The sequence below is a fragment of the Ixodes scapularis genome, unplaced genomic scaffold (assembly GCF_016920785.2).
Source record: "Ixodes scapularis isolate PalLabHiFi unplaced genomic scaffold, ASM1692078v2 PGA_scaffold9__187_contigs__length_104089568, whole genome shotgun sequence".
NCBI lineage: Eukaryota > Metazoa > Arthropoda > Arachnida > Ixodida > Ixodidae > Ixodes > Ixodes scapularis.
In genome coordinates this window covers 52,414,597-52,430,891 of record NW_024609884.1, presented here as the reverse complement: position 1 = coordinate 52,430,891, position 16,295 = coordinate 52,414,597, and the positions used below count along the sequence as shown (strand labels likewise).

At 42.8% G+C, this 16,295-nt stretch overlaps 1 protein-coding gene across 3 annotated transcripts; it reads right to left on the bottom strand.

Moving 5' to 3' along the window:
* Positions 1-1,682: 1,682 nt before the first annotated feature.
* Positions 1,683-15,649, bottom strand: LOC8043040. 3 transcript variants are annotated; one of them, XM_029981022.3, is made up of 4 exons: positions 15,129-15,649; positions 11,259-11,598; positions 7,199-7,378; positions 1,683-5,434 (listed from the first exon to the last, which is right to left on the bottom strand). In XM_029981022.3, exons 2-4 carry the CDS (start codon positions 11,574-11,576, stop codon positions 4,355-4,357), a joined length of 1,578 nt encoding a protein of 525 aa, XP_029836882.2. In that variant the 5' UTR covers positions 11,577-11,598; positions 15,129-15,649; the 3' UTR covers positions 1,683-4,354. The 3 variants fall into 3 exon arrangements, with proteins under 3 accessions (XP_029836882.2, XP_042143147.1, XP_040359143.1); XM_042287213.1 differs by lacking the exon at positions 15,129-15,649 and adding an exon at positions 12,834-13,046; XM_040503209.2 differs by lacking the exon at positions 15,129-15,649 and having other exon boundaries at positions 11,259-12,804.
* Positions 15,650-16,295: the final 646 nt, after the last annotated feature.

Genomic DNA, 16,295 nt, shown 5'->3' with positions numbered 1-16,295 from the left:
TCTTAAGCATATTCCTATAAATGGAGTGGCATACATAAACTTGGTATTGTCTTCAGAAACTGCTGAAGTGTAACCGAAAGTTTTTCCCATCTTGTGAGTTTCCTAAAAAGAGTAACTACTAGCTAAAAATGAGCTGCGAGTTGGTGCGAAGAGAAAACAAAGAATATTGATAAATTATGCTGAATATCCCGTGTTAATAAAAGTTCTGACGATGTGTCAAGCCTTAGAAAATCATAGTTCAAAAATGTTATTTTTTGCCCCCCCCCCCCTTCCCTACCTCCCCCACCTCGCCCGCCTCCCCCCTCCCCCCCCCCCCCCCCCCCCCCAATCCCCCAAGGCAAAAATATTTTGGAGTATCTTTTTGTTATTTTAAGCTTATTTTAAATTTACTTGGTCTCCCGAATATCATCACTGATCATATTTGCATGCTAGATATCAGCACGCCCATCTTCAGAGAGAAAGTTAATTTCAGGTCAACAGAGCTAGTGGTGCTTGAAAATCGTGCGGCAGTCTTGCACACCCACTTTGCCCGAGGAGTGGTACAAACGAGCATACCTCGTGTGTGTGGGCATCACTGTTTCTGGTTGGAAGCATCCAGTCATTTCTTGAAATACTTCTCTCTAGCCTTTCATAATGAAAAAAAGTACATGTATCTTGAATTTCTATTGAAGGTACTTTCAGGACTTTTTGCTTCCTGCTCACCTTCTCGTGACATTCATTATACCACTTGGGCAGTGTCCAGTTGCTCACTACCATGCCAAGGAACACGATGCAATTGTCACCTGCGACTCTGGGGATGCACAGGTGCAATTTTGAGGGGAAATGCAAAAACTTTGTAGATATACAAAATGGGAAGCTTGCAAGGCATGGATACTACTTGCCTTGCCCTTGCCAAGGGTACGGTAAGGGCTTGTTACATCATGCGTGATCTTTCAGCTTTGTACTAAATCTTTGGATCCATATTCTAGGTCTGCACTTGCAACGCCTTGCCTGCAAGTGGCATCTTTACATTGACCGCTTGACTTTCTGCACCACTTATGCGAACATATCTACGGTGGTTCACTTTGCCTCAGAAAAAGGAAATCTGCTTAATAGAACCGTTTCCAGACCAGAGACATCTAAGGCCCACTGCAGCATTCACTGCAAGTGCAGAAACTGTGGGTTGCCCAGTGCCCACTAACCCATATTTAAAAAAAAAAAACTTCCTGGCAATTCGGAAGGGAGGTATTGAGCTAAAAGAACTTTAAACGTCTCGATATTTGCACTGAAAAGCAGTTTAGAAACTCCACCCCTCACCTTGGTTTGTCATTTGCATTAGGCCCCCTTTCCCCCCCCCATTTCACAACACACCCTACACTTTGTTCACCATTAACAGGGCAGTGGATGTTACATGCTCACCGGACCAATCAATTTCCTGCCCTTCACTGCCCTCTGAGCGAGAGTATGCGCTGTGTGTGATCATTTGGTGAGACGGATGGTTGACTGGTTCAACCAGCATGTAACTTCCACCGTCCTTTAGTGGCGAATTCTTTTTCTCCTGATATGCTTTCTTGGGCTAAATACAAGTGAGGAATGAGAGAAAGGAGTTGCATTTTCAACTATGGAATGATTGTGTTATTTACTACTGATAAATTAATTCCGACAAGAACATTTACTATTAAAAATTGAAGCAACCATACTGGTTTGTTTGTTTGTTTATTAGACAAACAAGTTATTTAAAAACAAACAATTTCTAAATACAGCACTAACCATATGAAAACCCGAGGGGCGCTCCCCTAAGCCGAGGAAATTGATTTTTGACATTGCCCGGGACACAGGCACGTGTGCCGAGGGGGCTCTGCAAAGTAGGAGGGCACTGAAAAATCACAAAGCCCAGCACAAGTGACACACACATTTTGTATTGGCCCGCACGCTGTTTCACCCAGGCACACGCTTGCCCACGTGAGACAAGGACATTGCTCGTGCTCCATGACCGGTTTGTTGGAAGGCAAGTAGCATGCGCATGCACAGTGCTACAATAATGGCATTTACAGAAACATCGCTTCATATTGGCCACATTTCCATTTCAATGGCTCTGCTCCCCACGGTTAAAGCATAAAGTAGCACAGCGCCGAGCGGAAGAAAGACAAGTTGCGGGGACTCGTTAAGGGAGAACAGTGCTTTGGCCAGGGGGGCATGGCCATTGGAGCAGAGGTGCACCTGGTATGAAGCCAAACTGCCCACACCTCTAAGTTGCACTTTTTTTCTTTTTTTTTTGTACAAGAAAACAGAGCATATGCTCTGAAGATTTTTGATTTTAATTTATTCATAGCTTTATAATGCTCTTTATAGTTAAAACAAAAAAAACAAACAAAAAAACTAAGCAATATCTGCATTTTTTGTTCTAACAATAGCCTTGGTTTTAATATTCAAGTTACTTAGCTATCCTGAATGCAACACATTTTCTGGTAGGCCAAGCTGCCAACAAAGTGCCAATTGCACGTGTGACTTGCAATTATTACGGTAAAATTTTGGTTGTTTCTACAAACATCTGGTATATAAAAGGCCACATTCTGTCAAATTTTAAGTCTTTACTCAATTTCATACACATGCACAATGCTGTCAAAGCAGCTAGCATGAGCATGTGACTATCTAGTTTTTCATTTACACATGCTCTTGTGTAAATGAGACGCTGGATAAAGTGACATACTCGCACCTGCAGCTTTGACAGGGTTACTGCTATGAACGAGCTGTGTTCAAAACTTCCAAGTGTGCCGTCCTCTTTTTTTTTTTTCTTGTCCTCAGTTTTGGGGTTTTTGTAAAGGTAAACAATCATGAGTTCGCCGTTTTTTTTTTTAATTGATGAAGTATATTTGGAGACTGCACCTTGTGACATGTACCTTAAAATCGAGCAACTTGGGAAAATTATGCTTCTTCAGTATCGTCCATTATATAAACGAATCCTCAGCCCGTTTTGAGAGTGCCACTGTGATGCACAATTAGTGGGCCTCCAACGAGTCAAATGTAAAATGCAAACTAATCAACCGATTACAATAGGTCTCGCATCCAACAGAACCCTCAGCAGCATAACATAAAAGCCAAGACCCAAGTTTTGAACTAATGGGCAAGACGAGAACACAGTCTGTTTGTTCAATAAATAATTCTCATCTAAGACATAGATTGTCATAAGATGATTCTAATGAATTGACCTCCCTGTAAAAGCTCATTTGCCGAAGGCTTCATGCGCTTTGGAAGCTTTCCAAAAGCAGTTCGAGCCGCCAGTCCGGAAGTAAACAAGTTTCCACAAAAACTTGTGGACCACACTCACCATGACCGGTCCAATTACTGCTACTTACACAGTTGACATATACACAAAAGTATGATATTAATCTGTTCCTATCTGGATTCCATATCACAAAAGTGCTTTGTCAGGCTTGGAGCACACTATAAATTAAACAAAATGATGCACAAACACACAGGATTGCCACACACATTACACATCTTAAAAATGTAAGAACCCTGCACATATAAAACATCCTAAGAAAAATATGGTTTCACCATGTTTCTTTGCTAGACCTTATAATTTCAATATGAAAAAGTTTCACAAGAAGATACTGAATTAATTTTACAAAGAGAATGCATCATAGAGTCAATTGCAATGTGATGATCTCTTGAACCTCTGCAAGTTAATTCATTTGGAACAGGCTCAGTGTAAGTGATCATTTATGGGCTAAATTAAATTATAATACCTAGCATTGCTACAAACTAAGTTTAGCAATAATAGGAAAAAAAGTGGGAAGTTTCTGTGAATTAGGCTGGCTCAAGATACGGTGTGTTTGCTTGGCATACTTGGCAAAAAAGTGTGGCATTTCTTAAGGTGACTTCTGGGATACAGTATGCTTTCATGAAATGTAGAGAATGCCCTCACGCACCCTTACAAAATCAAGAGCTGCTTCAGATTGAAGGGCAAAGCAAAAAAAATGGCACCTTGATTATAACTATACCCTCTTTTTCTTGTTCATTTCGGACACCGGGAGCTGGCAAGCTAATACTTTTTGGCTTCCTCTAGTGTATCTGGGGGTGGGTGGTCACTACACGTCCCTCAGTCTCGGATCGTTCCAGGCACGGTTCCCTCGAATGCACACCAGTGCAACTACTTGGATAGAGCTAGGGCACCAAATCAACAAGATGTCGACTGACCTTGCTCCACAACAATGCGCAGCAGTAAAACTTGCATACCCCTCATAAAGTGGAACCCGTAACAGAGGTCTACTTGCTAATCCATAGATATTAGCTACGCCAGTACAATCGTGCACACCTAGAAAGACCGCACATTTCCTTAGTTAGAGCATACCTACGAAGCTGCCACAGAACATCAAATGTATGTGGGCGAGTCTTTGAGAGAGGTGCTACACACACTGCAGGACTTTGCCTGGCGGTCGTTGACAAGCGTGCAGACGGGACACTGCTTTCCTCCAGACAGGAGAGGTGTCATCTCGGGGCCAGTGTGCCTGCTCTTGCTGCACATCTCGCAGACGTCGCGCTCGGGTGCGTTGAGGAAGGTGCATGCCCCGCACGACCACACTTGCGTGTCATGCGACGCCTCCCCAATGGCTGCTGCAGCCTGGGCATGTAGGTACTGAGCTGCCGCCTCCACGACCGTCGTGGCATCCAGAGTGTCCTTGGGGCCGGGGTCGCACGATGGCACTGCTTTTAACACAACCGGCTCTTGTACTATGAAGCTGCCAGCATCCCTTTCCTGCCCGATCAAGCCAGAGCCCAATGAGAGGGCGTGCATGCCTTGCGAGATCAAGTCTACCGGTTCCTTGCTCGCAGCGTGGGATATCTCAGACTGGCGTGCCTTGGGGCTTGGCCCACGGCGCACCGACTGAGAGTAGTGTTCTCCCGAGCGCCCCCCATCATAGCGTAGGTGGTCGGGCAGTCTTGGGACACCTGTATCGTGGCCGCCAGCATTGGGGTGGTCTGGCCACAAAGGCATACCGTAGCTGCCTACGAGCGGTCGAAATGTGTCTCTCGAGCAGGAGCCATCCGCAGTTCCCATGAGCAAGTCGTCGCTGTGCTTAGTCCCTCGCATTCCAGCAGGAGAACGGCTGTTGGCTAACGGCCTTTGAGAGTCTGCACTGTGTGATAGCGGGGGTTCAAGGTATGTGTCCCAGTGGCTAGATGTAGGCCACGTGCCATTGGTGGGCATTTGAACGAGCCAGCCTGTTCTATCCACTTCTTCAGCAGGTAAGTGGTGCCATTGGAACAGAGGCTCCATTGCAGAAAGCTCTGGGACGGCCATTTGCTTAGTGGTTCTGTGTTTCTGGCGCTGAATAAGGGTTCGCACAGAGTCCTCGGGGTTGCAGCTACACTCGCGCCGAAATCGGTACAACTCTTTCCATGTCATGGGTATGCCACATTCCTTGAGTCCATCCATGATTGTTGCCAAAACCTACAAGAAATATTGCTATGACACAGGTGTTTCATTTTCACCATTATCTAGGTGTGCTCGGTGCTATTAAAGGCAGAGGTGCGCAAGCATAGGTTTTCAATATGTTTTGTTTGCACGAGTGCATGCGCAAGAAAACACCATCTAGAACCATATGCTCTTGCCCATCCCCTCCGTAATGCTGCACAGAACTCTTGAAATTGAGTATACCCGCAGTATCTCGCTGCAATAGTTTAAGTACTGGGCGCACTGGATGGCATGTTAGCCCTTTCAAGAGACTGCATACATTTTTTTTTAACATATCGCACTACAATCTACTACAGAGATGCCATAGTTGGTGAATTTTTGTATAAAATTTTCAAAGAAAAACTTATCAAAGTAAAGACTAAAACTTAAAAATAATTTTTCCCTACCCGTGATGTCAGTCTTTAGGCAACATGCACGTGACTTGTGTAACAGCCGGCAGATGGCGGCAGTGGTCCACAAAGCGTATCCGCATAGCCGAAATAACTCGCAAACCATTGTTTTTGTTAGTTTTGAGTCCATTCAATTTTTTTTATTTGTACTAACAAAATAATGCATTGATAACTAACACTAAAAAGAAAAAGTTAGTGCTGTTTTTGACCCTAAAGATTGCATGCGTTTGGTGAAGAGACTGCTTCCGCCATTTGCCGACTATTGTACTTATCAGACGTGCATTATTTGCAGATGGATGCTATAGATAGGAAAAAGAGTATTCCTAATTTTTTTACCTGTTACCCAGCTAATAATAATATGTTTATTATTTGAAATTTTTATACAGTAAAACCTCGTTATAACAAAGTTGAAGAAGCGATCGTAATTATTTCATTATAACCATTAGTTTGTTATAGCCAATGTCCATTTCTTCCCACTATTAACAAGCAATGGGAATTATGATTGCTTTGTTATATCCATTAGTTTGTCATATCCCATTTTGTTATAACGAGGTTTTACTGTATACATAATGCTTCATCTTTGGGCACCTCTGTGTAAGTCAGCACAATATGTTAAGATACCGATTTACGCAGTTCCTTAAAGGGGCCAATATGGCATTGGGTCTGCCCGGTAGTTTTGGAACTTTTTATAGACCCTTGTGGTGGGGGCTTTCGTGTTCAAAATAACATATATAAATACCTCCAGGCCCGTTAGACAAAACATAAACACACTGCTAATTGAAAAACAAAAAAAAACAGCTTGAAAAAAAAATATTACTGTTCCTTTTATTTTGTTTCCTTGTTATTGCACATGCTGAAGCCATCTTTGTTGAGTAATATTTATGGGACACTTTATTAAGACAAGGTATACTAACAGTTATGTGAACGTTTACCAAACACGTAAGTTGTCCTGCTATAAGAAAGAAAAGAAATATTTGTAAAGGGTCAAACACATTTTAAAATATGAATCCTCATTTTGGTCTTTCACCAAGATACACAGAGAACTAGCTGGCTATGTATCTCCAGGTCATTTTTTCGGAATCAGTAAAAATCGAAAGAACCCAATGTCTAGAAAGATGCAAAGTCTAGAAAAGAATAACTGACAAGGGGAAGGGTCGTATGCTAAAACACGAGAAAAGAGGGTAAATGCCCGCCAAAAGTACACATTTTCCAAATGACCCTCCTGTAATATTTCGGCAAGAAATATTCATTTCTCAATAATGGCTTTCGAAATGGGGGGGGAGAGAAAGGGAGGGAGGGAGGGGGTTGAAAAGGAAAACAATCTCTGCTTGAGAGTATTGGGGAAACCCACCCGGCACTCCGCAGAGGCAATCAGGCAGTCCAGGGCCAGCTCGCTCAGAGTAGCAGGGTCCACGACACGGGCCAACTGCAGTACCTCCTCTTCCTTCTTCTCGTAGCCCATCAGCTGGAGAATCACCCTGCCGTTCTTCAGCTGCCTCTCCACCGTGTGCTTGTAGTACCCGCTGTACAGCTGCCAGAAACAAGACCGCTGTCTACCCAGCAGACTCCAGAGCAAGAGTCTACTCGGGAAGGACACCACTCGCACGTCCAGTTCTTGTATTTACAAGAGTCTTCAGCCTGTCAAAGGTTGTCCCAGAGCTCCCGTCCCTCCCTTTTGTGCCCAAACTCGTCTGGCTCATTTCGAACGTGCGGGCAAGTGTTTGAGTTGGCGTGCTTCTTACCCGTCCTGGTACGAACCGACACGTGTGAAACCCATCCTAAAATGACGAAGTGCCCACCTCCTTTTTACGTCATCCAATATTAGAAATTTATGAGGCACTGAATCATGAAGCACAATCAACTTGAAAGCTTGTCGGTTTACCGGTGAATGACTCTGAGCAATACTTAGCCCTCCAAATGTCACCCCACTGTGGCACGAAAATCTTTCGCCCATAGGCTGCAATGGAATGGTGTACAGTTTCCCGATTGTCGCGAAGCACTAAAACCATTTGGACGGATTACCAGAGAGCTTGTAGTTCGGTGGCATCTCAGTACAGTCGTAAGGTGATGTCTCATTTTGAGATTTTGGTTGGATGTGATTAGGACTCGGCGCTTTTGGACAAAACCGAAGAAATCCGAAAAACACTTGCCGGTTAAATTTCCGTCAATGCGGATTTATTTGAAAACCTCCAATGTCTAAGGTCACAATATATAGAGTCCCCTCTAAACATTGTTTAGAGGGGACTCTGAGTTGGGGAACTTGATGAAGAAGAAAAGTATATTCATATATAAAATGACGTCTGTTCATATTAGCCAGAACTGGTGAAAAAGGACCTGGATCCAATGGCAAGAATTAAATGCAATCTCAATAGAAATCACAGTATTTATGGTACTGGCACGTTACTTCACATTTGAATGAAGAAGGTATCAATTTCAAATTAGTTTATGCACTGCACTTCGCCCAACCCTGCAATGGAACGGCAGCATATAAATTTATTAGCAAAGGTTACATATAAAATTCCTTAATAGATAAAATTCATATGGCTAGTGAGACACTGGTGCAAGTGGGAGGAGAAGTTTGGGATGCTAGAACTTTACCAATAAAAATTAGACTTGACTCTACACAACAAAATTATGTTTCACGTGGATAGGTCAGCTCTGTAATATAAGATTTCAAAGTGTTTTAAGAAGAGGCACATTTTACTGAATACGAAAAAAAACAATGAACATGCAGGCGAGCTGATGATAATTAATCATGATGTAACCCGAAACTGTGGTGCGGAAAAATGAAGAAACTTTCAAGTCAAAACGAAAAACAATAGTAGAAGGATGTCTCAAACTCAGCTACAGTAAAAATCCCCAAAAATCCCTTGTAAGGGCGCCCACCCAAAAAAAAAAGATAAATGGTGAAAAACAGAAAGTGGGCTAGCACAACTTAATCAAAAATTATTGATAAACACAGGGGCACCCCCCACAAACAATACAGGAACACAGAACCTCTAGGAGAGCTAGAAACGTAACACTGCTGCAGATTTATTTGCCCAGTTTTCGGGAAAGAAATCTGCAGCATTGTTTTTGTGACCCTGAACACAGCCTGTACTACCTGCCCTTGAGGTTGCCATTTTTATTTTTTGTTGAGAAAAACATCCCTTGCCCCCGGCCCGTCTCCTGTTGTCGGTACCGGGATGACGTATTTTACTTGGGTCACGTCGAAAATAAACACAAAAAAACACAGGTTCTAAAAAAAAAAAATACCCTGCAAAACATTTTTAAATTTGAAGAAAAACAAACCCACAAAACATGGAACCCTACCAATACGCATGTCAAGGTTTGCCCCATGTACTTAATGCCATATGCAAGCAGGATCTCATAAACTACATCTCTACAGGGAACAGACCTCTCCCAATGGGCCTCTTGACATACCTTTTTACTGGACCGAAACAGTGTTAGGCGGTTCAGTTTGAAATCAGCACTGAACATCATGTCAATTCCAAACTTTTTGGCACAAGCTTTCAGATTATGTGAAATCTGATGGAAGTATGGGATCACTAATACTTTTCTTCTTGGTTCTTTATCACCTTTACTTCGAACCCTGTACTGCAGTTCTAGTTTCTTGTAATGAAATCTTGTTCATACCCAGCACCTACTAGCCTCCTCCATTCTCTCTTTACTACATGACTTACCCAATGGGTGCACAATTTCTGCATTGCTTTCAATATTAAAGATTTGACAACTCCCGCTTTCACCGACTTGCCAACCAAACTATTCCTACTTAACACCGGTTTTGCCTTTTCCATTCCGTGATATCAGCAAAGACCTTCTTCGACATGCACGCACAAATCTAGAAACTGCAAGGACACTTCCTCCGGCTGTTCGACAGTAAATTTAAGTTCCGGAGCTACTGATTTCACCAACATTTCTTAACCCCGTGACTGCTTTTCATGAACCGAGCAATTAAAAATGTAATGTCCTTCAGCATTAAATTTTTAATTGTAATGCCGAAGGGCATTACAATTAGAAATTGTACTGTAATGCCCTTCAAGGCAATGTAGGTAATAAATAAAAAAATAAAAAAATCTACATACCTTCTTATTAGGCAGCCATTTGAGGAATCTTGGTCTATAAACTGTCTGTTTACTGTGTTATCCAAGGTGCCGAGATAAATTTCTGCTAATATTAAAGCAACGGACAATCTTATACATAGTCCTTATTTCTGTACCGTATTTACTTGTGTAATAGCCGCACTGTTTATGAAGAAAGCCTGAGGGTTCGCTTTTCCGCGGAGCACGCAGATTGCCAATCACCGCGTTCGACAGCATGATTCCAGCTGTTTACAGGACAGAGATAACGTCTTTGCGCCAAGATACCATCTTTGAAGATTGAATTTGTATGGAGAATCATATTCTCGATCTGGTTATTCGCTATGTTATTTATGCGCAACGCAATGATTGGTTGTATATGTGTTCTGTGGGAAAGTAGACGCACGGGCCTTGTTCATAAATAGTGCGGCTATTACTCGAGTAAATACGGTATTTCCTTTGGGCCATTGTATTCTACTACTGTTGGAGGTATAGGTCGAGGATAGACAAAAAAAAAAAAGTGAAATAAATGAAATTAGCAGAATTTGAGACATTCTCCTACTGTTGTCTTTTCATTCAACTTGAAATTTTCTTCATTTTTCCACAGCATACTCTCAGGTACACTCTCAAGTGTTACGTTACAGTTACTGAATGCACTGACAAGTTTCCTTGCAACAGGCTGAAATCACCACACAAAACATCAGGCTATGCCACTGCAGATGACAAGCTAAAGGAGGAGTACCTGTGAGATCCCCTGGAACACTTTATGGCATTTAGTGCCACTGTAATAGTTAAACAAAGCATTTTTTTTTACTTTACTTAATTAGTTGGCAATAGACACCTCACATTCATAAAGCATGAAAAAGAAATATACTTTTGGTTACACTTGCTAGGGCTTGCAAAACAAAAGTATTGATCAGACTTGAACTTTTCCTTCTCGTTGGACTAGTTTTCCTCCCAGAAACGATAGTCATGAGGAAGCCTGCTTTGTGAGATCTAGAAAGTCAGGATTATTTCTCGAAGACAGATAATTAGTATGGAAATGGAATAAAGACACCTTCCCCAGGGCCATAGACTCTCAGAATTAGAAAAAAAAGAAAAAAAGGACCACTCTTGCAGCTAATATCCACTGGCGGCACTGAACATGCCACCACGACATCGCCGTAACATAATCTCGTGAGGGAGAAAAGAATCAACTGGTTTGTTTCCCTCTGCCTGCTTTTACTTGATAGCCACTTTGAACAAAAGGAGGGATACGGATAGCGGCTCCCCGCCATCAGGAGCCGCTATCTGTCTCCCGACGGCTGGGCCATGTACCAGTGGTGACCTCACCTTGACTTGCTGCACCTCGCCACGCCACGGCTGCACCAGCAGGTTGATGGCATAGTCCTCGAGGGCAGCAAAGGCGGCCGCTGCCTGGAGAGGGTCGAAGGTATCTGGGGCAGCCTCCTCCAGAGCCTGGCGCAGCAAGGCTTCCACAGGAGGGCAGACAAACTTGCTGCCATGGGGAAGCTCGCAGACAAAGCGCTTGGCTATTTCCTCTAAATGGTGGCGCTTCTCGGCCTTCCGGGCTGATTCTTGGTGGAAAAGGCCATCCTGTTGGTACTTGGACAGCAGGCTACGGAGGCTGTCGGGTGCCGACCGCCACATCCTGGCACCGCTGCCTCGGAGTCTTTGGGACCAGAAAGTTTCGCAAGGCAGTTAATTTGCACAATCATGTTCATTAAGCATGGTTGTCTTGCCCGCCCTAAAAAATGTGCTGCTAGCTATGTTTAGTTCAGACAGACTCTGGCGCCACTAACCACCATGCAAACCTGCCCATCTACAAAGTTTTTATTGCGACATGCACACATATTTCAAGATGCTCAAAACGGTTTCTTCTCGCAGTATTGCAATTAATATATGATATACTATTTCCTCATTACCTGGATGAAAGCCACACTAACAGTGTCAAGTTGAAAACCTTGGCACTGCCTCTAGAGTTATGCGAGTGCATTCCTGACAAAAACTGAATATTTGGTCTCTCCCACTAGTAATAATTAGCGAAGTGGGTTTCCTCAGTCTGGCATAATGAAGAAAAACGCTGGTGCATGTAAGATACCAGTATACCGGGGCATGTTTTCTCATTCTACCAAATAATGATGCGCTACTGCCAATCTGCCATCGTTGTAAAGTGCGACCAGGAAAATGTAGGTACCAGTATATGTTGATCAAGCTAGTCACCTGTGTCAGTAATATTATACTATTCTGTGCACACTTTACATGAACTGGAAATATCTGAGACATTGCCTCAGTCAAGTGTTGTGCTTTGTGGGAGAGCATATTTGCTGTCCTAGCTCCTCTAACAACCATGAAGTAATAAAACATGCCCAACAATCAATGTATCCATATTTGGTTTTTCTCCATACATCTGGCTTAGTTTCACATGTGAATTATAATGCTGGAACTTTCTATATGTTTAAAGTGTTCTATGCAGAAAGTTAAAAAATGTCTGCTTGATTTGACTTCTGCTATGGGCAGGCTCCCATCATGAATTTAGTTGTACACACAAGATATTATTCAGACAGCTGCAAGCAATATATTTGTATTAAGCTCTTCATTATTTGCTACCACCCTACTTTTCTTGAACATGTATGGCTGGACAAAGGACAACCTCAATACCTTAGATGCAGCTATTCTGTCAATGTTTGTCTAGGAAGTTTGAAATATGTTGTCCTCCCACCATAGTATTTGTGAGAATGCTGGCCGGGTGCTAAATAGAAGGGCTTCACATTTAATCCTTACGCATGTGCATATCTGAAGCCATAGCCCTAGCTGCATTTCTAGATAATGCAAAGTGTGGAATCAATCCAATGCCACTCTTCAAGGAACATGATTCCATGGTTTTCATCTGGAACAATATGTTACCAATTCCATCTCCTCAAACCAGAATCCGACAATGAACTTGGTCAACTCAGTTATCAGTACATCATGGTTTCAGACTATCATCCTGCTCACAGTTTACACTGTACAGAGTGGGATGCAGCACAAAGGAGCAGTTGCCAGTTATCTAAAGTTTTCTCCTAAAGATAAAAGGCTGACGTAAGAACTACTATGCGGAGCACAAGTTTGTCTGCGTCTTTTACAGGGGTTGTGGTGACATCAACATGCCGATTCTGATTTTCTGATTCTGATTCTTCTGAATCAGAATCAGAAAATTCTGATTGAAGGATGGTTCTGATTGAAGGATAGGGGGTAGACCTCCAAGCAAACTGCCTTGAGGTCTACGTACTATCCTTTAATCAGAGCCAATCAGAGCTCGGCGTTCTGACATCACCACAACTCCTGCAAAAGAATGAGACAAACTTGCACTCTGCATTATTGTTTAATGCTCTTATATGGAGCCCAAACTTCAGTGGTAAAGTTTTGCGCTCAACAGCAACATGTAATTAAAATTTGAAAAAAGTGCCAATGTCATGTTCATGCTAACAGTGTCTCGTAGTATACAGTATGATTCAACCTGTAACATAATTTTAAAAGCCTAAAACATAAAATTATTATGAGATGAACACACTAACAAGTTTTCTGATGCATTCATCATTAAGTTCTACATTTTTTTAGGAAACTACCAGACAACTTCCTGATAGGCAATTCCCAATTTTTAAGAAACAACCAATAAAAGGGGTTAACCAAGTTTTAAAATATGATCCACAAGTATCAAAAACAGTTCTTCAAATGTGTAGCAGGGCATAGTTAACAAAACATGCAATCTTTTAAGCACCAGAATTTCTGGGTCAGCCCAAAGGCTGACCTCTGTACACAACTCATTACAAGCAATGAACCATTTTTGGAAATCGCCAGTTCAGGAGATTCTGATATGAAAATATGTGAGCACGTTCTCAAGCAAGTCTGGGCACTCCCTCTCAAGGAAGCTAGATCCTGCTGGCTCCTCTGAGCTGCGGTGACCTGGATTGGGCTTCTCCAGTCTCATTTGTGTCTATTGTGGCTTATCTTTTTGCTCCCAAGTTTGTTCTAAGACACTTCTTCCCTCTCCTCCGCAATGCACGCATTGCTTCATCCTGGGAATCATGAAACCACGTGTTCCACCAGGTGGCACCAGTTCTTTCTAAAACTATGGATCCTTAAGAGCCTGCTTGGAGCGGTGCACACCACCAAAACAGAGACTAGGGAGTTGAAAAAATATGGCTGTGTATCCTGCTCATGCACAAGCTGACAGGGTGTTGGAAGTTGTGCTCTCATTGGACCAATCAAACGCCTGCCTTTCATTGCCTGACCCTGCGCAGGGGCAAGGGTAGAAGCATGATCACATGGCAAAAGATTGACAGACAGCTGGTCCAATCAACAAGCATGTAGCTTCTATCGTCTTGTCAGCTTAGAGGTGAATGTAGTATGGTATCTGCAGCCTGTTGGGAACAGTCAGAGGAGTCGTTATCAGAGCAGCCGATATGAAGCTTTCTCGAGCAGCGAGTCGATAACAAGGCAACGTGGGTGGAAGTGTGTTTGGTGTATGTCTTCATATAGTTTGAAATTAGACCTTTCACATTACTATGGCCTTCTTTGTTGTTAGCACAATAACTTCAAGCACAATACGGATAATAGTAATATATCAAGCTGTCCAGGCCGACAAAAGGTAAATTGGTGTGACCAAGTGCAATGCACTACACCTTAAGCATGGGAACATGACCATATTCACAAGAATGTGTGAAACAACACCAGGACTGCCTCAAGCGGGGAAAGGTGAGTCAAATGCAAAATATAGAAACTCGAAACGTTGCAAGGCATACTTAGCTAACACATACGTTCACCACACCATCATCATATCTAAGCAGCCTAGTTCAATGAATACGAGTGCTCATTTTAGCCCAAGACTAGAATGAGAGGTGTTCACCTGTTGTTTTTCACGTAACTATGACAGCGCGCACTTTTTCTCCGAATTTTACGTAAAATTTGGTTCACACGTTCATTCTTCCTCAGCTGAAATACATGGCGGTCATGAGCACCACGTAGATATGTAGAAGGAAAATGCATACGATCAAGTGGCTATATTTGGCACAAGAATGTGGCCCAGCCGCCACTACACATGCGAGATAAGATCTCTAGCGCGTCTTCGCGGGCCCAAGCCAACATGGTTCAGTCGGATCACAAGCGAGTCCCGCGCCACTGAACCAGAAATGTAACTCGACGTTGCACCACCGTACTTACGAGTGATCGCACAGTGTGTCCGAAGTTCACGGGGCTGCGTCTTGCTCGAACATAGTCTATGGAATAGCCAGCAAAAGAGAACGCTCACTCTTTGAGGGACTCCAATGAGTTAACCCGGGGACGACTGAACCTTGGCCGCTCATGGGCGTTACGCTATTTTCGGAACTTTTAGAACGAGGAGCTTGCCTTAAGGAACCCGGTGAATTTTTTTGTGGTCCCTTTGCTGTTTCACACGCCTTCGTCCAGTATACAATCGCCATGAACCAGCCGATGCTGCTCACTACAGAACGCAACTAGCTTTCCCGAGCGAGTTCGGACGTAAGGATTAACTACGAAGGCGGTCAGTGTTGTCAAATCGATTACACTACGTTCCTATCTGGTCCTAGAACACCCATGCGACTTCTTATTGTGTAAACTCTTGTCATTCTCGATCCGGAGTACCGGTAAAAAAAGACTTAAAAGGAGATCGCTGCAACCACTGCAACACCGAACAAATCAAGAAAACGAAAACATTTAATAAAGGTAGGCTTATAGGGTACTGGACCGACAAATGCATGCGTTCTTATAAGATTTAGGTTGTGACTAGCGTCCTCTGTACACTTTTTGTTCATAGCTCTGAGCTTACCATATTATATTGGTTTGGTTTTAAGATAAATATCAATTGGTATTAACGATAAATAAGTATTCATATATATCATATCTACATATTCAAAGTTTCAGAATCTGCCAGATACGCTAGATCGCTAAAGGTTCAACAACGGTTCGAATTCGACGAGGTTCGACTTTTTCAACCTTCTTGTACAAAGTTCGACAAAGGTTCGGCTGAAGTTCGACTGCTTTGCGCATGCGCGACAGGCTGGCCAGTTGGCTTCGGATTCGATGGTGATGGCTAAGGGATGAATTCAGGGCAGCACTGATTGGTTATTTCAGGTAATGCAGTACCAAAAAAAAAATTAAGTTATGAACTTATTCAGTGATTAGAATTAGTTTATTTTAATTGCAACAGTTTATAAAATTAAAATACCCTTAGCATAAATTTTTTTTCCGAACCTAGACATGCTTGCATTAAGGTCTGGCCACACTGTCCACAACTAATTCTTAGACTTAGGTTAGGTGGCGCAACCTACCGCCCGCTACAAAGGGTATAAGCCAGTAACATTCATCTAT